Source organism: Crocodylus siamensis, chromosome 2 (assembly GCF_052110815.1).
Source record: "Crocodylus siamensis isolate JL-2025a chromosome 2, ASM5211081v1, whole genome shotgun sequence".
Lineage (NCBI taxonomy): Eukaryota > Metazoa > Chordata > Crocodylia > Crocodylidae > Crocodylus > Crocodylus siamensis.
Window position 1 is genome coordinate 150,929,544 of NC_143396.1, and position 21,038 is coordinate 150,950,581.

General features: G+C 43.0%; 1 protein-coding gene across 2 annotated transcripts in view; it reads right to left on the bottom strand.

Moving 5' to 3' along the window:
• HPGDS (hematopoietic prostaglandin D synthase) overlaps positions 1-21,038 on the bottom strand; it is a 75,159-nt gene that overhangs the window by 798 nt on the left and 53,323 nt on the right. For both annotated transcript variants that reach the window (XM_090034779.1, XM_090034780.1), the window contains exons 3-5: positions 12,862-12,954; positions 11,905-12,014; positions 2,520-2,618 (exon numbers count right to left, since the gene is read on the bottom strand). In XM_090034779.1, coding sequence (XP_089890905.1) covers positions 2,520-2,618; positions 11,905-12,014; positions 12,862-12,954 — 302 coding nt within the window. The remainder of the gene's footprint in view (positions 1-2,519; positions 2,619-11,904; positions 12,015-12,861; positions 12,955-21,038) is intronic.

The window sequence follows — 21,038 nt, forward strand, 5'->3', positions numbered from 1 at the left end:
TCAAGGCGTTAGATGGATAATGCCTGCACTACAGATTTTAACAATGTTATAACTTGGGCCGTGGACAGATGTTACAGTTGTGCTACAAACACCTTTATAACCCTAAAAATGTTAAGGGGACAGATGTGCCCTCTTTAGTATTACAGAAAGATTAAAGAAGCTAGACTGAATGACAGAATTTCTATAGTGAAAGTAACACAAAAATTGCTGAGTATTTACTGTCAGGGCACTCCTTTAGTGACCATGTTCATGTTATTGCTGCTCTACCAGATGTGGCCCATGAAGCCAGTGTGAACAGCTCATCACTGGCATGTCAGTGTATGTGAATATTCCTGCTGCTCTTCCTCCCCTCCTTGCCCCTGCCCTTGGCAGCCCCATGCATGTATGCATGCCCATGCGGCTTTGGCTCAGCACAGGACTGACTACAGCACCTGGTAGCAGATAGAAAGATTATTTCAAAGAAAACCTCACTGTTCCTGAGCAGAGCATGCTTCCATTCCCACAATGGTCAAAAGCACGTAGCTGTCCCTTTAGGAAGCACTGAGACATACAGAGTCATAGTAAGGTACTATGCAACTCAGTGAGCATCTAAAATAATTTAATTATCTTGTGTGATATTATGGTTGGTCTTGTAATTTGTTTGTAATGTTCCTAAAGTTATTCTTACAGAACTTAATAATACTACAGAATACAAGTTTTTATGTTGTATTAATAAACCTAAACTTACTGAAAAAGCATGTTTTCTTTTTAATATTAATACTAGGATATGCTGAAGTATAAAACCATAATGCTTTTTTGTGCAGCCCTCAGCCCATTGCTGATTTTTAAGGTTTGGCCTGTATGTTTAAACCAAACAAGACAACAAAAAAAAAGGTTCATGTCTTTGGTCACACTGATATTTTCTGTTTATCTATGTCAGCCCATAGATAGATGTCATGCTTTGTAGTACTACAAAAATGGCACAAGTACTACAGAAAATCTCCTGTTTGAAATGGGTATCCAGGTTGTAGCCAAACTGCAGCTTGAAACAAGAGCTTCTCTATAGCACTGTTTTGTAGCATCATATGTAACATTATTCAGTTTCATGTCACAGTACAGGGGTCTCTTGCTCCTCTGATATCCATCCCCTACCCTCTTCCAGGGAGAGCAGAAGAGTGTCTGGATCCTTGACGGTGTGTTGGGGGAGCAGAGCTGCAGTCTTGCCAAGACAAGCTGCAAGTCTGCTCATTGTGAGCTGTGGAAGCTTGCTGCTTCCCCAGTCTTGCTGTTGCTGCAATGGAAGCAGTAAGTTGTCATATTATGCTGTTGCCTTGGTCAGCAGACCAGCAGCATGCTCTTGGAGAGCTTGCTGCCTTCCATGGGAAGCTGACAATCTGGCTAGTGGTTCCCATCCTCCAGTAGGGAAAAAGCAGATTGCCAGTGATCAGGCTCCTTTGCATGGGAATGGAGAACAGAGGAGGAAGTCCCAGTCACCCCATGGCTAATGAGTACACTTCTGTGGCAACTTTGTATTGCCCCAGCCAGGGGGGCTGTGACTTCGTGCCCCTGTAGTGCTATATTGTTGTAATGCTATGAAGTGCTAAGGCTCTTGTTACAAATGGTCATCTGTCCACAGCTTGATCTTCTGACTCGGCTATAGTAGTAGGCTTGTATGTATTGGAGCCAGCGTAAAGTTCCTGTCAATCCCATTCCCATGACTCATAGTGAAAACTATACGGTTCCACCCCTGCCAACAATTCTGACCCAATTCTGGAAGCTTTGGTGAACTTCGGGGTACGTGGACACCCACCCACTGAGTGTCTGGAATGCACCCATGTGTTCTAGGCTTCAAGCAACCTATAACAGCCTGTTCCTAATTTCTAGCCCTTCTGCAGCCCACTTCCTATCTACTATTTGTAATCAAAGCAAATCACAGGAGGAGGCTAGCAGTCTGCAGCCTGTTTATAGTAGGAAGTTACTCAAATCTTGAGAAACACAAGGTGGATAGTATTCATATGGGAGGTGAGGTAAGACAGAGCTGGGAAAGAATGGCTCGTGGGTTGGACTGAGTGATGGTGACCCACAGGGATGCCCTGTAGGAAGGGGGTGCTGACCTGAACTGTTTTGAAACTCTTTAAAAGGTTTTATTTGACCAACAATTTCTAATAAGTCTATTGGTCAGCTTCATACTTTTCACAACTACTTTGGAAAGAGTTCTAGTCTGGAAACCTGGGGCTTTTAAGTGATGGATAAAGGGTGTTTTTTCTCCAATTAGGTAGAGTTGATTGGAGAATTAACATCCTTTTGAAATATAAGCCTCAGCGAACAGCTGGGATGCTCCAGAAGAACCACACACCTCTTTGCAGCTCTGTATACCCACAATTACCTCAAAAAACCTTTACTTGCAGGTGAGCAAGAAACCTAATCTGCCTGCTTCTACTGTACCAAAATGAATATTCTCTCCTTTCCGCCTTGCTCACTAAATTGGCAGCTCTTTTAAAAAGTGGGAGCAAGTGGGGAGGGTTGGAAAGCACACTCACAGATTCTCCAACCAGCCAATTTTTGTTTCCTAAGAAATTTTCCAAATCTTGCAGTAGTCCAGGAGCTACATTTGTGAGGAGATCATTAAATGCTCTTTTCTGCAAAAAAAAAGCAAAGAAATTAGCACGAGTTTTAAATCCCATTCTTAAACTTTTTGAACACACTGTTCTATGAAACAAAAACACAATAAAAATAGAGGCATAACAGTTTTTTGATAATAAACTTTCTGAGCATGTTCCTATGTTTCCTAGTCTGGAGGTCATCGTTGGTCTACATCTTTGTGATAGAAAAAAGGTTAGCATACAGTTAAGGACTAGTAAAACAAATTTAGCAATTCACAGACTGTAACTGTAGTTGAACAGTTGTACCTCTGGTTGCATGAAAATAATGTACTGTTATATTCAATAAGGCTGATGTGATAAACTGTCTGATACCAGATTCTCAAAGGAGCGTTTGTACAGTGTCCTTTCCAACATGCCTAAGTAATTAAGCGAAGGGAATCCTCTAACTTGAAACCAGCCCAAACAGCAAAAGGATGTTTGCACCACCAATTTTGGGAGACTTATGGCAACTTGCTGCTGTTTCAGATGCCAATCAGTCCCCTAATGACAAACTTAGTAAGCTGCAAGTTCTGATCCAGTGGGGGCACATCTACATGTGCTATGAAATTGAAGCAATAAGTTCTGGCACCAACTGCACCGGAGTTTATTGCATTTACATATGTGCATGGAACCACAGCACAATAAGGTAGGTCAGAGCAGCCTCTGCTAGCAGGGACTCTGGGGGGGTCAGCCTGCCAGCCCAGGCTGCTCCAACCCAGCTCAATGTGTTGCAGCTGGCAGGAATCATCTATACACGAAGGGCTGCAGATTTAAAAAAAAACAAAACAAAACAGCCAAACAAACAAAACCTCCACAGCAGGATAGTACTTGTATTTACAAATACTACCCTGCTGCAGTTAATTAGTTTCCTGTGGCCTAACAGGGCCACACATGTAGTCGCAAGACATCTACTGTGGAGCTAATTAGTCTACTCCACAGTAAACTGTAAATGTCTTATTTTATTTCTGTATAACTGCCGTACGGCACTCTCACATTTATGTGACCTTGTAGTTTTGGCTTTTAATCAAAATGAAAGCTTTATATTTTCCCACGCTTGTATTAAGCTGCACATGCGTATTTTGTAAGTTTCATTTCTTATCTATAAGTGTCATTCCTGCAGAAACGAAACTTACGTAGAAAATCTACCTAGTAACTATTATGTAAAAGAAACTATCCTATCCCTGTATGCTTGGCTTATATCATAGTTAGTGTCACAGAGGCAGTCCAACCAACATCTATAAAAGAGGCATAGAGGCAGGAAGTAGCAGAGACGACAACTGGACGATCCTTCAGGCTTGATCACCCTGTAGCCAGTCCTCAGCCTCCCCACCTGGGTGTATCCCAGCGAAAACCAAGGCCTCAAAAATCCGACAATCGACAGCGATTCACTGCGTTACAGTTTTGTTATCCACCATCCCGTTTATGAGCTGTTGACCAGCCCTAGGACTAACTAGTGAGTAGCCGCACCTATCCCGCAAGGGGTGGAAAGCAAGGGCTCGCTAGTGAACCCTGTGGGCCAACAGACCCCCCTTTGTATCCGGCATACTGTAACTGAAGAAACATCGGAGACTCCACCTCTTGACTGCCTCTCTTCATAGCTTAGACGGCATATCTATGCTTTCTATACTTATATTTACTGCAACTTCGTTCCAGCCGGTCTCCCCTCTTATTCGTAAGAGGGTGAGGCCAGGTGAGTGAATAAAACAAATTTTTACTTTACCTTATATTTACTCTGTAATAACTTCTACCACTAACACCCTATCTCAGTGAGCTGTTGACCAGTTCTGGGACTTAAGGAGTTGGCAGCTGCACCTAGCCCATTGGGTTAGAACGCAAGGGCTTACTCCGGAACCCCATGAGCCAACAGACATCCTACAAACTTATTATAGAAAACTAACAACTTACTCTAAGTAGTCTACTTGCGCCAACTCGGCGAACCTCGAAGGCGGTCATAAAGCTACCTCCAATCCTGCCCCACAAGCCGCGCTCTCGCCTGCTCCGTAAAGCCCGCGGCTCCCCAAGCGGTGCCAGAATCGCTAGCCCGGCATTCCGCCACATAAACGTCTTGTGTAACTGCACCCTGGTTCACCTAGTCCAGTTCAGTCATCTGCTTCTGAGAGTAGCTAATGCATAGCTGTAAAGGGCACCCACTCCTGTTTTCCAAGCAAAAAAAATAAATTAGAATGCTTCATTTAGGTACATCTTACATTTCTCCCTCCTGCTCATGTCTTTTGTCCTTGGAGGAGCAGAGAATGTACTAACAGGGCACATCTACATGTGCATTAATGAGCCATAGTTACTGCATGTTAAATTTAGTACTTGTAATGACAGGTACTAACTCAGTGTGCAGTAACTGGCACTAGCACACACCTCCTTAGTTATGCTAATGTGCAGTAGATTAATTCTACTGTGCATTAGCACACTAGCATGACTTTTGCCATGACACACGAATGTGCAATAGAATTGGTCTACTACACTAAGCTCTCATTCTTAATGAGCTCTCATTCTAAGCAACTTGTGTGTGGTCTCCTATAAGTTAATACTATATTGGGTAAAAATATTTCCTTTTATTAGTTACTAAGTAGATTTCATTTTAATTGGATATTGAGTGCCAGGTTCGCAAGGGTGATCTGATTTTACAAGACCTTCATAAGATTCAGTCTTTTAAGAGTCTTTCTCATACCCACTATTATTTGTCCCTTTCCTAAACTAATCTCTCTAGTCTCCATTGGTTCCTAGGCTTGTTGGACCAGCGGACCACTGTCAAACCTCAACATTTCTCATGGGATCTCAGCATCCTGCTTCCTTATCATTGATCTTTTAAATGAAGAGGTAGAGGGATAAGGAGGCACCATTCATGGACTACAGTTTGGGAGTCACTGCTGCAACTAATTCAATTGTTCATCTCGCTAGTGTTTAAAATCATACAGCCTTGAGACCTATCTAATAACAGGCATAAAGTACTTGCACATAATTTCCACTCCTTCAATTTATTTGCATTTTTCTTACAATGATTGTCTCATAAGTTGACTTGCATGAAAGCATGGTAATTAAAGATATTTACAGCTCTTCCTGAAGGACTGTTTACCAAGTAAGTGTTGTTACTGCAAAAGGAAAGGCATGTTAACTGCTTTGTTTTGTCTGAGGCATTGCATTCAATGGAATTTTTCTGTCTGTAATGTACCAGTTCTTGAAAACTGCCTCTGACCAGTTCCAAAAATTCAGAGAATGTTCTAAGTCTCAATAGGAAAAAGCCAACTGGGCTTAGTGAGAATCAGAAACCAGAAAACAACTTAATTTCCACCAATTCAGACTTCTCTCTTAGACTTGATCAAGAGGGAAGGCAATGATGCCATAGAGGCCTTGAGCAGGCAAGCAGAATTGCTCTGAGTCCTGAGTTCAGGCAATGAGAGGTTAACATGTTTTGGATTAATGTGGAGGATTCTTTCTGGCCGCAAATAAGCATTCTGTAGGTCAGATTTTAGTAGGAATCAGGCTGTTGGAAGCCAATTGCTTTTCTACCCACTCTGCCAGCCCCTTCTTAGTTGGGCTTGTTTCCCCTACTCCATCCCTTGTCCCCAAGGTAGGACCTTTGCCTTCACTCTAGCGAGCTCAGCCCCACACAGCCCTATACCCTCAAAGGCAAGTCCTGGCTGAGTGTACAGCTAAGCTACATAAGAAAAAAAATATTGGGTATTATTACTAGCCACTGATTACTAGCTACTGTTCTTGCCATCTCTCAAGCTAATACCCTCCAATACAGAAATAACACAAATTACATGGAAATTACTTAGTATATTAGGAAAGTACAATAGTGTACAAATAGTACTAAATGATATCAAGTACCAGCGTAAAAATGCTGCATGAGTTTGATCTGACTCAATAACCGATGATTTGCTATTAACACTGTGGATTAGTAAGCTTCAACATCATGTATCTTCCCTAGTTCTGCTGTGCTCTAGTATTTTGAATGTCTCTACTTGCATTGACGTCAGAGATTATTATTGTGTAATTTATTCATAGTCTGTCTGATTAATTCTTTGCAATCTCATTGTCTCAGCTGCTCAGTATTGTAGAAGAGAGTGAGGAAGGTTCCCCTTGACTTTCCCAGTGGTCCATAACTCCAACCCAAAAGTTTAGAATTGTCCTTCACATGAATTTTCCTGGAACATAAAACCATTCATCTTAGAGTAAAGACCAGTGACAAAGTAACCTTTAATTACACATCTGAAATAAAAATTGCTGGTAACTTTGATGTTCAGACCCATTCACCTTGAACCAGACTTTCCTTCTATCATTTATGTTAGCAGTTTACTCCATTCTGCATTTGTGGATTTCCTTAGAAGGGAAAATGAGTGAGCTATACGTAATATATACTCTGAAGGTTATTGAAGAAAATTATTCCTTATTTTACTATTTTTGTCTAATTCTTCCTATGTTACATCCCAAATGTGCCTGATATTTCACCATTTCTGACCCAAAGAGCTTTACAAAGGAATTTGCTTGACTTTTCCTACTTTACTCTCAGAACCCTTTACTCTCAGAACCCTTTCACTCTGATGCAGACTTTAAACCTGCCATACATAAGCTGTCACTTGAGCTTGCTTATGTGTAATCTTGCTTGCCATTTGTAAGTCTGTTTCTCCTTTGAGTGTGGAAAGATAAGGAATGTAAGGCCAGAAGACATTGTTTACTAGTAGTATTATTTGTCAAATTTGTTCTTTGGCTTTCCCTTCCTCTGAGTCTAGGTATTTGGAGGGTCAGAGGAATTTTGGAGTGAGTTTGTTTTTTATAGGTTATTTTCAGGTGGAAAGGAGGTGGTTGGGGCTACTTTAATAAAGGTCAGTTTTGCATATTGGCTTTTTAAGTGAAGTTCAAACATCAGTTGTAAAGAGATGCCCATTTTATTTCATAGGTAGAAGAGGCAGCCATTGTTACAATTATTTATTAGCAATTTATCTGTATTTATTTCTAAGTAACAACCAGGAAATCGTAGATTATAAAACCAGAAGGGACCGTTTTTATAATCTGTCTTGACCCTTTACACAGGTCATAGGACTTCCCACAGTTCCTGTTTAAACTGGACAGAACCTGGCTTTTAGGGAAAAAAAACCCATCCAGTCTACATGCAAGAAGATGCAGACTGCCATCTGGCAATGTAAGTTGCTCCAGTTGTTAATTACCCTCTCCATTCAAATTTATGTACCTCTGATAAATCACTATTACATTGCATTGCCTGGACCTGCCTTGGAAAACTTTAAAATGTAATTTAATGAGAAGCAATAAAACTTAGTTTTGTTTTAAAAAAGCGCCCCTGAAGTTTACACTCCCATAAACAGGCTAGAATAAAACATCTTATAGCTCTTGGTTGTTTGTCTGAAAAACCCCGGCATTCATATTTTTTCATTCCAGAAATGGCATCTCTTGCCTTTAAATACACAGACAATAACATTGCATTTGGCAATTAAGAGTTCTTAGGGGTGAATGGCAAGTCTAGGCTGCCTTGGTCCAACAGTGCCATGTAGCATCCATGTGCTGCAATATTAGAAACAAACTTTGCTGGGTTGCCTTTGAATCCATAATCAGTGACTTGAGATCATTCCAGATCCTTGTAATTGATGTCTTTACTTCCTTAACAGGTGGAGACAAAATCATATCCTGTATACTCATCTCTGCATACTCCTTCTACCTTTTAACTAGGTACCCTCAGCAGGATTCCATAAGTAAGGCCCATTGCATCATTTTTCTCATATGCATAATATTAACTCTGTGCTCTCCGGGAGGCACATTGTTCTATATCATTTCATAGATGTCAGTTTTTTGGTTTCATGCTTCACAAAATAAAATAAATTCATTGCCATGTAAGTGATTTAATTCTTGGGCAGCTCTACTCCAGAACACTCAGTCCTAAATGGTTTATAGCAAATGCCAGCTTCCATTTGTACCACAAGGTGGCAGCAGTAGAATTCAGAGTAGACAAATTCCCAAGAACGGTGGTAGCTTCCTCCCCAGGAAGCTCTTACTTCCCTGTCATCCTTGCACCCTCATCCTCCAAAAAAGAGATAATTTTAGAAGTATGTATGGTGACACCAACCACAAACCAGGGCAGCCTGGGCCAGCATCATGCAAGTGTCCCTAGGGCAGCAGTGTCACCAAGCCCAAATGTTTAAATGTCCAAAGTCAAGTCTGCCAAAACTGAGATTTAAAATAAAAAAAAAAAGATTTTGGGTGGGTTGCTTTGTTTTACCTTTCATGTTTTGACCCTTTAGAGTTCATGCTTTCAATTTTTTTCTCTGCAGCTCTGTAAAAATCACAAGCTAACAAGGTTTCTGTAGAACTGTGAACACCTTAAGGAGGGATACAGCATTTTAATATATTAACACAAGTATGGAGTGCTGCACCTAGGGCACAAAAATATCCAGCACATCTACTACCTGGGAAGTGACCTTCTCAGCAGCACAGAAGCAGAAAGGGATCTCGAAGTCATAGTGGACTCCAAGATGAACGTGAGCTGTCAGTGTGACGAAATCATCAGCAAAGCTAACCACACTTTATCATGCATAGCAGATGCATGACAAATAGATCCAAGAAGGTGATACTTCCCCTCTATCGGGCACTGGTCAGACCACAGGTGGAGTACTGCGTCCAGTTTTGGGTGCCACACTTCAAGAAGGATGTTTATAGACTCGGGAGGGTCCAGAGGAGGGCCACTTGTATGGCCAAGGGCTTACAGGACAAGCCGTATGAGGAGAGACTGAGGGACCTGGACCTCTTCAGCCTCCGCAAGAGATGGATGAGAGGTGATCTTGTGGCTGCCTACAAATTCATTAATGCAGCAAGGGATCGGAGATGCTCTGGTCACCAGGGCACCTCTTGGGGTAACAAGGAACAGTGGTCATAAACTGACAGCAGATTTAGGCTAGATATCAGGAAAAGCTTCTTCACAGTAAGGGTGGCCTCAATTTGGAATGGGCTTCCAAGGGAGGTGGTGCTCTTCCCTACCTTGGGGGTCTTTAAGAGAAGGCTGGATAGGCATCTGGCTGGGGTCATCTGACCCCAGCACTCTTTCCCGCCTAGGCAGGGGGTCAGACTCAATGATCCCTTCTGTTGAGGTCCCTTCCAACCCTAGCATCTATGAAACTAGTAGCTTCAGGCCACTGTAAAATTATGCCACATGCACTACATATTTCACCAAAAGTTTTGATAATTTAAACATAAATCTGTTGACTAGTTTAATTCTATTAACTCTTCTGAATGGCTCCAGTAAGAAAATAATGTAGATTCTTTAAATTTTGCAGTTTGAAAGAAAATCTAGTGCAGATGTTCCATTTAGAAACCCAACAAGTTTGGACTACTAACTTGCATGCTTACAGCTTTGGCTGCAGTGAGTCCAAAGAATGAGAGAGACTGAACTTCAGTCAAGAATTCCCATTGGTAGAAGACCTGACACAACTCTTTATTATTGCCATGGTGGCATGTTGTATTGGGCATCGGTGCTCACAGAAACATTATCAGGGAAGCGAAGTCAGAAGTACAGGGGGGAGCCTGTCAGGCACAAACTAATTGAGACTTGGGGCCATGTCACCTACTCTTCACTGGTTCACTGCTTATTTTGTACTGCTGTGGCAACTGAAAAGCAGCTATAACTCTGGTTAACCAGACAATGTGCACAAAGCGCTTTGTGCTGTTCCAGCAACTAGAGCATGTTGGTGAATCTGGATCTAAAAGCAATTGATACTATTGTCAAATGATGAGAAATCCTATGTGGCATCTTTCCATTAGGATTTCTTCGTAAACATGTTGGTATTTAAAGAGAGTAAGTATTGTAGGGATGTCGCAACTACTTCCAAAACAAGCTTCACGGGAAGTAAAAGTTAAGGTTAAACTTATGGTAATTGCATGTAATCTTCCTTCTCTTTTCATATCCTGTCTGACTGGTGGTTCCCAAACTGATTTGATATTGCAGAGGTGGAGGTGCAAGAGAACTGCTACAAAGAAAGCATTGCTTTACTATTTGCTACATCAGTTCTGCTATCATGCTACATCTCTGGAATAATTTGGAACTTCCTTTCTACTTCCCAAAAGTGGGAGTCAGTTTCCCTTCTCCCAAATGTGTCTGTTTACTTCAGTATCCAGCCCTTAATAGGTACAGGCTGTATAAAAAGCGTGCTTTGGTTGCATTGGAAATTGTCAATGCCCTGCCATTGCAGTGGCAGAGAAGTAATTGGCCATTTCCAATTGTCTTTTTCAATATGTGTTTGTAATTCAAAACTGAAGCTGTATATAAAATTAGCTGAACAGAACAGGAAGAAGTATAGAAAAAATAAGGTGGCTGACAGCTGTTACATTTTTTAGTTAGTTTAAATAAAAAATCTAGTGCAGTCTTGCTAATTCATTGTTTGTGATGAAATACAACTACAGAGCTGTGAGTGTGGTAGTGGAGCTGACCTATCTTCCCCCATTTAGTAAATACATTGATATTAATATGCGCATACATAACGCCTACCGTGAAAGGTGAGTCAGGGCAAAGTAGATGATACTGTTCACTTCATCCTCTGAATTCTGCTACACAGTGAGATGTTTATTGACTAATTAGCTTCACAGTAAACTTCATGTATCTGCCCATGCACCTTTATTAGGCTGGAGTAAACTAATTGACTCTGCCATACGGTAGTACTTGTAAATGCAAGTACTGTCCTGCAGCAAAGTAAAAATCTCTGCAGCAGCGCACATGTAGATGCTGTCCAGCTGGCTGGTGCATGATGGTGATTCAGTGCAGAGGCTGCCTGCTGGCTAGCCCTGCACTAAAAACACCCTCATGCCCCAGTCAACCCTCCTGCAGCACACTGAGCCAGGGGGAGCAGCCCTGGGTTGACAGGCTGACCTCTCGGGCTCCCTGCCTGCCAGGGCTGCTTCAAACTGGCTCAACATGCTGCAATCCCAGGTGTATGTGTAAATGCACACCCGGGAACAGTAAACTCTGGTGAGACAAACACCCGAGTGTATTGCAGTGTATTGATATGCATGTGTAGAAGCGGGACCATGGGGGAAGGCAAGGGTATAAGAAAGATTTGTCTGATTGCTCATTAGCAACAAGCTCATTAACATGGGGGAAGAATTTCTAAGGAAACCTCACTACCTAGTGACCAGTTTGTGGTGTGACATTTGACATGGGTTAAATCCGAGACAGCAGGGACCACTGTGTAGCTGTCACAGCAAATATACTCGGCAAGTATACATCCATCATTTACATTAGTCTGTTTTAATTCAGTAAGCACATTACTTTCACATCGTGATCCTTCTCTGCCCAGGGAAACATTGACATGAAGTCATCAATGGTGTCCACAATGGCATCCACTAGTGCTTGTTCCAAAGGGGTTTTACCAGCCACACCTATGGAGTTCAAATGCAGACAGAGAAAACAGAGAGAGAGCATCAATGCAAATATTTGCTAGGTGATTTGTACAAACTCAGACTATCTGGGGATCCCTCTCTCTGCTGCTAATACCTCACATTCTGTTGCTATTTCAGTTCAGTCCTCCGTAAACCAAGCTCCTTCCTTTCCTTTTCCTGCCCGTCTGCCCTACCTATTTTCACTGACAATCCCAATACCACTTCTGCATCCCCAAACTCACCTTTGAATCTTCTTTCTCCTAAGTCTTTCTTTAGTATTTCTAGAGTCCATCACTTTCCTGTCTTATCTTGCCAATACCCTTCTTCCTACTTTGGTTACCTTTTACTTTAGTCATTATAATCTTCTCTTGCCTTCTCCCAACGTACCTCCTTCCATTGGATTAAGTCACCCCAACTCTGAACCCTTGAAAAGCTGGCTGCTTCTGAGTGTACCACACTCCTTTGCCTAACTTCATTTACTCCCATTTCTCTTCCTGTTGCCTACAATTTAGCCTGTCTTTTTACTTTATCTTGATTCCTTTCCCCACTATCCTCTTCATGCCTTCTTTTGTGCTTACCTGGTATAGGTTCATTATCATATAAAAAGCAATGTAAAGATGCATGTTTTAGATTAACTATATTGATAATAGCATTTCTTGAATTGACCTGTGGCTCACAAAAGCTTACATATTTCTAACTCAGTTACTCAGATGCACCTCTACCCTGCCTTCTACCTGACTTCAACTAACATGAACCTGTATTGTCCTATTCAAAGCTCAGTGTATTTTAGCAGCACTGAATATACGTTCAAGCACAAATAACAAGAAAAATAGCAGTTCAACATTACCATTTTCTTTGGCCAGGTATCTTGCTATAGCAAGACTCTGGTGAATGATAACTCCATCTATTTCCAAAATTGGGACTTTGCCAAATGGGATAGCTTTAAAAAAATGAAAAATGAAACATATTAGAGCAACTGAAATAACTTAATAACAAAGCTATTGTCTTAATTTGCACTTATAATAGTGCTTTCCCTCAGAAAAATCTTAGAGCACTTAGTAGTTTCAGTACCTCGGTGAGGAACTGTGTCACAAATGGATGAAGAAACAGGGTGAAATGAAATGCCCAAGATCATTCTGTGGGGTAATGGTAAAACTGAGAATGGAACCCAGAAGTCCTAATGCTGTGCTCTGACTAAACCTGCTCTAGTCCAATGTGCAATTCTACAGCCAACTGATATGCAAGAAGAATTTCTGGTGGAGTTAAATTTGCCAATAATTTACTCTGCTAATTAAATGGAACCTGGAGATTAGGCAAAGTGTCATTGTGGACTTTATAACTCTGGGTATGTTTGTGACCCAGTGAGGAAATGGCCTGGAATGCCAAGAGCAAAGCTGTTATTATATGATTATTTTAAAATTCAGGCATGCACATATGCACACACATTCAAAGACAATACCTTAGAACATTTTTCTTCCACGGTTTCTGTTGCAGAAGGAATTGTGTTAGGAATATCAACTGATAGCCCACCAGAAGGAGAAGAACGGAAGTGGAGTATGGTACATCCTGGTAAGAGCAAGTAGCTTTTAACACTGAGATATAAATAACAGCAATGACTGTGATGTGGTGGTGCAGTTTTTCTTAAAGTGGGGACTAAGGTGCCAATTCTGAAACTGAATTGTGGTCTTTCCATTTACAAATTTTTGTGTAGAGGAGGGGAAAGCGCCTTTTCTTCAGTTCTGCTTCTAAATTAAGCAACTCTTGTTTCTCAACCTGGTTTTGATGGTTGTGTGCAAAAGGTTATTCTACAAGGGACTTAGCTGCATTTAACTAGTCACTAACAGCCTGACTTCCGACAAGTCAATTGAAATCTGGTGGTGCCCCTGCCCATTTTGTTAACTTGTTTGCTAGTAATTCACCCATGCATACCCCCACTGCTATACTGTTAGCATGCCATCAAAACACAGGTTTTCATATGTTTCCCCCCTTAGGGCAGGGATGTTTTTGGTATCAAATGATTGAGATATAATTACTACAATGCAACTATTATGTTTGCATGCTTCTATAAGAAAGCCATGTTATTTTAATCTCACATAACAAGGCGCATGGCTCAGGGACCAGAGCCCAACTGTAAGGGTAGCAGCCTGCATCCCTAGGAGCTCTGGGCTAGCTGACAGGGATGATTGGCAGGGCTGGACAGAAGCTAAAAGCTCCCAGAGAGAAGACACTTGGGGAGAAGGAAGCTGAGAAGAAAGACAACACTAGAGTGCAGTGGTGAAGCCCATGCCCTGGATAGGTGAAGTGGGGGCAGAGCAGAGCTGTTGATGTTTTTGTTATTTTGTTTAGTTTGAGATGGGGGGGGGGGGCGGGGGTAGGCTGGCTCCTGCACATGGCTAAAGGGGTAAAAACTGTTATACTTGGTGAAGAATGCAGGCATTCTAAGGTAAACTCCAGGAATGAAGACAGGAGCCCTGCTAGAGGGGCTGCAGCAGCAGCATCCATTTCAGCAGCTCCACCTCCAGTGCAACAGTTTCAGAGGAATCAGCAGCATTAAATGTATCAGTTCCAGAGGGAGCAGCACCAGCACCAGCTGGAGTTCCTGAAGCAACATTTGGAGTTAAGATGAACTCCCACCCAAGTTGGTGAGTCACCTGGTTCCCAAAGGATAGGGGTGGAGTACTCACCAAGATGGGACCTGCAGATAACCCAGAGGCTTTCCTTCTGACTTTTGAGCAGGTGGCAGAGACCTATCAGTGGTCACAGAATGCGTGGGCTGTGAGGGCTGGCCCCTCTAACTGGGGGAAGTGCAGGGCACTTACTGGGCCCTGGGAGCAGATTTGTCCTGGACTTTTAAGACCCTTAAAGCTGCCATTCTAGACCAGCTAGGTCTCTCAGAGGAGGCCTGTCACTGCAAGTTTTACCAGGAGACTTTGGACCCAAATGCATAGCCCTGAGCCATGGCTTAGAAATTAAAAGGCTTGTGCACCCACTAGCTAAACTCTGATTTATGGCGAGATGAAGAAATAACAGAACTGGTGACCCTTGAGCAGTTCTGTATCATCCTACCCAGTAGAAACCTAGAGGTGGATGTATTGCCATCTGGTGACCAGCTTGGAGGAAGCCACCTGGAAATTAGAGGACATCATGGGAGCAGTGTTAGAGTGTCCAGCAGGTCCCTGGAAGACTGGACTGTGGAAGAAACAGGCAGGGTCTCTAGAGAGGCATTTTGTAGGGGCACTATCTCTTTCTCTTCCAAGACCCCAGTCAAGGGGAGGGATCTTGAGTGGCCCCTCCAAAGAAGATAGCCAACTGCAGCATCTCTGCAGCCCAGGAGGAGGAAGGGATGCTCTGATGACTTGTTTTTAATGCAGAGAGAAGAGCCATCTATATTGAAACTGTCCTCAAATGGACTGTAGGTATGCCCATGCCTATGCCTCAGAGGCATGGTAGGAGAGCCCAGACCAGAAGGGATATGTAGTCCCAGTTAAGACAGGGTGTGTCTATGTTGTGGGACTCATAGACTCAGGCTCTAACCAGACCTTTGTCCATGAATAATTTGTGAATCTGGCAGACTTCCTGGTAATTGAATGAGTTTGTAACACGTATTCATGGAGATATCCAACCGTACCCCATAACACAGCTGAGTTTGACCATCAAGGGACAGGAAGTTAACATGACAGCTGTGGTGGGGGGATAGTGACCACCAAATAATAGAATTCACCATAAGGCGCAGAGTGGGTAAGGTAACTCGTAGGATGGAAGTGCTAGATTTTAGGAAGGCTGACTTCAGCAAGCTCAGGCATTTAGTCAATGACGCACTGCAGAGTAAGAGATTTGGTGAGATGGGAGCCCAGGAAGGGTGGCTGTGCCTCAAGGAAGCTATCCTTCGGGTACAGAGGGCCAGACGAGAGATGATCCCGATGCGGGGGGAAAGGGAGAAAGGGGCCAAGAGGCTTCCTTGGCTGACCAGAGAAACCCAGAGCAGCCTAAGGGCAAAAAGGGGGGCATATAAGCAGTGGAAACAGGGAAAGATTACTAAAGAGGAGTATATCTTCTCAGCTCAAAGTTGTAGGGAGGCAATTAAAAAGGCCAAAGCTACCATGGAGCTGAGGATGGCATCCCAAGTTAAGGATAACAAAAAATTGTTTTTCAGATATATAGGGAGTAAAAGGAAGGCCCAGGGTGGAATAGGACCACTACTGAATGGGCAAAAGCAATTGGTGACAGACAGGGGGGACAAGGCTGAACTCCTCAATGAGTTCTTTGCCTGAGTGTTCCTAAACGAGAGGCAAGACAAGTCTCATAATGGGATTGTAGAGTGACAACAGCTGGGCGCCAGACTATCAAGTGTTGACCCTGAGATGTTGCAGAGTCACTTGGAAGGACTGGATGCATTTAAGTCGGCAGGCCCAGATGAGATCCATCCAAGGGTACTGAAGGCACTGGCTGATATCATTGCACAGCCACTGGCAAGAATAATTGAGCACTCGTGGCACATGGGACAGGCCCTGGAGGACTGGAAAAGGGCCAATGTCGTCCCTATTTTCAAGAAGGGAAGGAAGGAGGATCCAGGCAACTATAGGCCAGTCAGGCTTACCTCCGTCTTTGGCAAAGTCTTTCCTGATGGGCATGTGAGAGCCCAGCATGAAAAATGCTGAGGGGAAACCAGCACAGGTTCATAGCAGGTAGATCATGCCTGACTAATCTAGTCTCTTTTTATGACCAGGTTACAAAACACCTGTATAGAGGACTAGGGGTAGATATCGTTTACTTAGACTTCAGGAACGCCTTCGATACAGAATACCACCCCATACTGGTGAACAAATTAAAAGGCTGTGACTTGGATGATTACACAGTCCAGTGGGTGGCAAATTGGCTAGAGGGTTGTACCCAGAGAGTGGTAGTGGATGGGTCGGTATCGATCTGGAAGGACATGGACAGTGGGGTCCCACAGGGCTCGGTCCTTGGACCAATACTCTTCAGTGTCTTCATCATTGACCTGGACAAGGGAGTGAAGTGTACTCTGTCCAAGTTCGCAGATGATACAAAACTGCAAGGAGAAGTGGACACACCAGAGGGCAGGGAACAACTACAGGCAGACCTGGACAGGTTGAACAAATGGGCAGAAAACTATAGAAGGCAATTTAATGAGGAGGAATAGCAAAGTGCTGCGCCTAGAGAGGAAAAGTATCCAGTATACCTACTGAGTATGAAATGACCTGCTCGGTAGCATGGAAGCGGAAAGGGATCTTGGTGTCCTAGTGGACTCCAAGGTGAACACGAGTTGTCAGTGTGACGAAGTCATCAGAAAAGCTAACCGCACTTTATCCTGCATCAGCAGATGCATGACAAACAGAACCAAGGAGGTGATACTTCCCCTCTATCGGGCACTGGTCAGACTGCAGTTGGAGTACTGTGTGCATTTTTGGGCGCCACACTTCAAGAGGGATGTGGATAACCCCGTGAGGGTCCAGAGAAGGGCCACTCGTATGGTTAAAGGCTTGCAGGCCAAGCCCTACGAGGAGAGACTGGGGCACCTGGACCTCTTCAGCCTCCGCAAGAGAAGGTTGAGAGGCGACCTTGTGGCTGCCTATAAATTCATCCTGGGGGTGCAGAAGGGAATTGGTGAGGCTCTGCTCACCAAGGCGCCCCTGGGGGTCACAAGAAATAATGGCCATAAGCTAGCAGAAAGCAGATTTAGACTGGGCATTAGGAGAAACTTCTTCACAGTTAGAGTGGCCAAAATCTGGAATGGGCTCCCAAGGGAGGTGGTGCTCTCCTCTACCGTGGGGGTCTTCAAGAGGAGGTTGGATGGGCCTTTGGCTGGAGTCATCTGAACCCAGCACTCTTTCCTGCCTATGCAGGGGGTCGGATTCGATGATCTATTGAGGTCCCTTCCAACCCTAACATCTATGAATCTATCTATGAATCTATGCTGTCCCAGTTTGCCTTTGAGTTGCAGCATATTTAGCGGTGGCTGGTTACTGCAGTACTCAGTGACCCAATGTGTGGAGACTGCTATGCTGCTTCACCTTTTTTGTAAATTACTCCTTTATTAACTAGCCCTAGCCCTCTCTTCTTGGCATCTTATGATGTAAAAGTTTACAAGAGAGTCTGACTATACTGTAAGGCCTTTAAACAAACAGCTATGATTTTTTTAAATAAGGAAACTAAGGCTAATCCTTGAAACAGAGTCCCCAGTTTCTTGGCATAAATGCATCAATAAGCCCTCCTTAAAATGAGGGATAGAGAGAGCATTATTCTTATCTACACTGACTTATACTCCTACCACCTCACTGACATTGAGATAAATTCCCTGGGAGGAAGGTGGTTGTCAGTGCAGAATTCAGGCCAGTAAAAAGTGCCAAAAAACCATGAGTAATCACGAAATGAGTAAAAACAGGAACGTGCAAAGCAGCTCCTGAAAGCCTCAGTTAAACATGATCAAGATTTAAGAAAATAATCTGGATTGTCAGTGTTTGCTTGTTTTAAAACCCTGCTCCCTTTTTAATTATATAGCCCTTATTCTAAGGTAGTAAATCAACCAAAATGACCACAATTTATCTATGGACATGTGGTCTGTACGTTAGAATAGAAATGAAGAAGCTGGGAATTACACAGAAATGCATCATTTCTGTTGTACTTGTGCTCAGGACTACTCTAGGCTTTATACTGGTGCCTAGTGGCTGAGCTTTAGCACAGGTAAAGTTAGGAGTGAACAGGAAAGGCTTAGCCGACCTAGACTTATCACAGAAGATAGTACAGAGATAGCCTAGGTTGACCACAAAATATTTAGTTGATTCTTTTCTTAAAACAAACTAGTGTCAGTGAAGTTTGGAAAGTTTTTGTGGGTTAGCAATTTTTTCAGATACGTAGTAACAAATTGTCCTAAGTAAACATATAATATGATCCCCATAGTTAAATGAAGAAAGGACTGAAGAAAGCCTTTTTTAGGATGGCATAGAGTTTGTCTGCATAGCAGCCATGGGGTGCTGAGTCCTGGCACCAAGGGAATAAGCCCCACCTATCTTCTTCTACTTGAAATTGAGGCAGTGAAGATACCCTGGAAGGTGCCAGTTGTGTTCCCAAGGGATTTTCACTGCCTCATTTCTGGGGGTGGGAGGCATTGAACATCATCTCCAGCCTACTGAGGTTTTCCTGCCAGCCTACTACCAGGTACCAGCTCTGACTCCATCTCTCTCTCTCCTGCTGATGTAACAGTGCAGAAATTAACTTCAGTGTAACCTGCATGATTAACCAGGATCATATAAGCTGATAACAAGTTCCTTCCATTAAAGTAGCAGTGAAAATTTAGCAATGTTTTAATACCAGGCTTCTAAATAACCACATACAACACATTAACACATTTTAAAGTGTTCCTTGAAGTTGTTCTGCATAGGCTACTGCTATAAATATAGACCTGGTTGGGGGACTTAACACAACATGTAAACAGTTGCATGCTGCTTTTACAACACTGTGGGTGTGTCTACATGTGTAATTAATGTGAAGCAATAGACTCTGGATTTTAGTGCTTCTGAGCATGCCATTTAAATGTGCACCCGGGAACAATCAACTCCAGAGCAATAAACTGCAGAGTTTATTGCCATTTGAATGTGCATCCAAGACCACAGCACACTGAGCTGAATCAGAGCAGCCTCACCTGGCGGGGGGGCGGGTCAGGCTGCCAGCCTGGGGTTGCTCCCCCTGGTTATTACAGAGAGGTTGACTGGGGCATGAGGGTGCTTCAGCATGGGGCCAACTGGCAGACAGCCCTCCCAAAACAACCTTTTGCCTCAAGCCAGCTGGGACAGTGTCTACACTTGCACTGCTGTGGAGTTTTTTTTCCTCCACAGCAGGATAGTACTTGTATTTACTAGTTAGCTGCACAATAAACATCTCAGCATCTACACGTGCATCCCTATTAGGCTGCAGTAAACTAATTTATTGTGCAGTAGTACTTGAATTTACAAGTACTATCCTGTTGCAGATTAAATTAGTTTACTCCAGCCTAATAGGGGCTCATGTGTAGATGATGAGACATTTACTGTGCAGCTAATTAGTCTACTGCACAGTAAGCATCTTGTGTAGATGTGCTCAATGAATACATCTTAAAGTACTACTCAAAATTGTTTGTAGTTGGATCAGACTTGAACTGTACTCAAAAAGGCATGCTGTAGTGCTGAAGTCCCCTCAAAGGCAACAGCAGTGCAATTCTTTGACAGTCTTCAAAAAACAGTTAATACTGTGTCAGATCCTAATTCAGCTATGGCTGACTTTAAACTGTGCTTCATCACAGTTTATAAATGCTGTTACTCCTGCACTGTAGACAGGGCCTCTTTTACAGGATTGCAGTATTCCAGAGTAGGATTTTCTTTTGATATAAAAATATCCACACATCAAGCACTATTAAAAGTCAAGGCACTGTGTGGGGCCACAAGGTTCCATGTGCACTCCAGAATGAAAGAGCATTTTAGTTAAGTTAGAGCAGTAGTTTTCAACCTTTTTTCATTTGAGACCCCTAAAAAATTTTGAATGAAGGTTCAGACCCCTTTGAATTGTAAGTGCAGGTATTCACATACTTCTGATTGATCATAGCCCTCTTTTGTGGACTCCTCAAACATGGTATCTGGGCCCCAGGGGTCCACAAAACACAGGCTGAAAATCACTGTGTTAGAGAACAATTGTCTTGTTCTCTTATTAGGAGTCACCTGATAGTTTCATAGTTGTTAGGAGTGTCACCAGATCCATACCCCTGCACTTGGGCAGGAAAGACTGCTGGGATTAGATGACCTCAACAAGACGGAAATGGAAATGCTTTTTGAAGATTGTCAGGGTGGATGACTATACCATCTCTGGGGGGAACCTGTTCCAAACCCTCAGCACTCAAATTGTAAAGTTTTTCCTAATGTCCAGGCTGAAGCAATCTTCAATCAGTTTGTGCCCATTATTTCTTGTCCTCCCCTGGGAGGCCTTGGTGAATTAGGTTCCTGGTAAGTATTCAGAACCGCTCAAAACAGGGGTTGT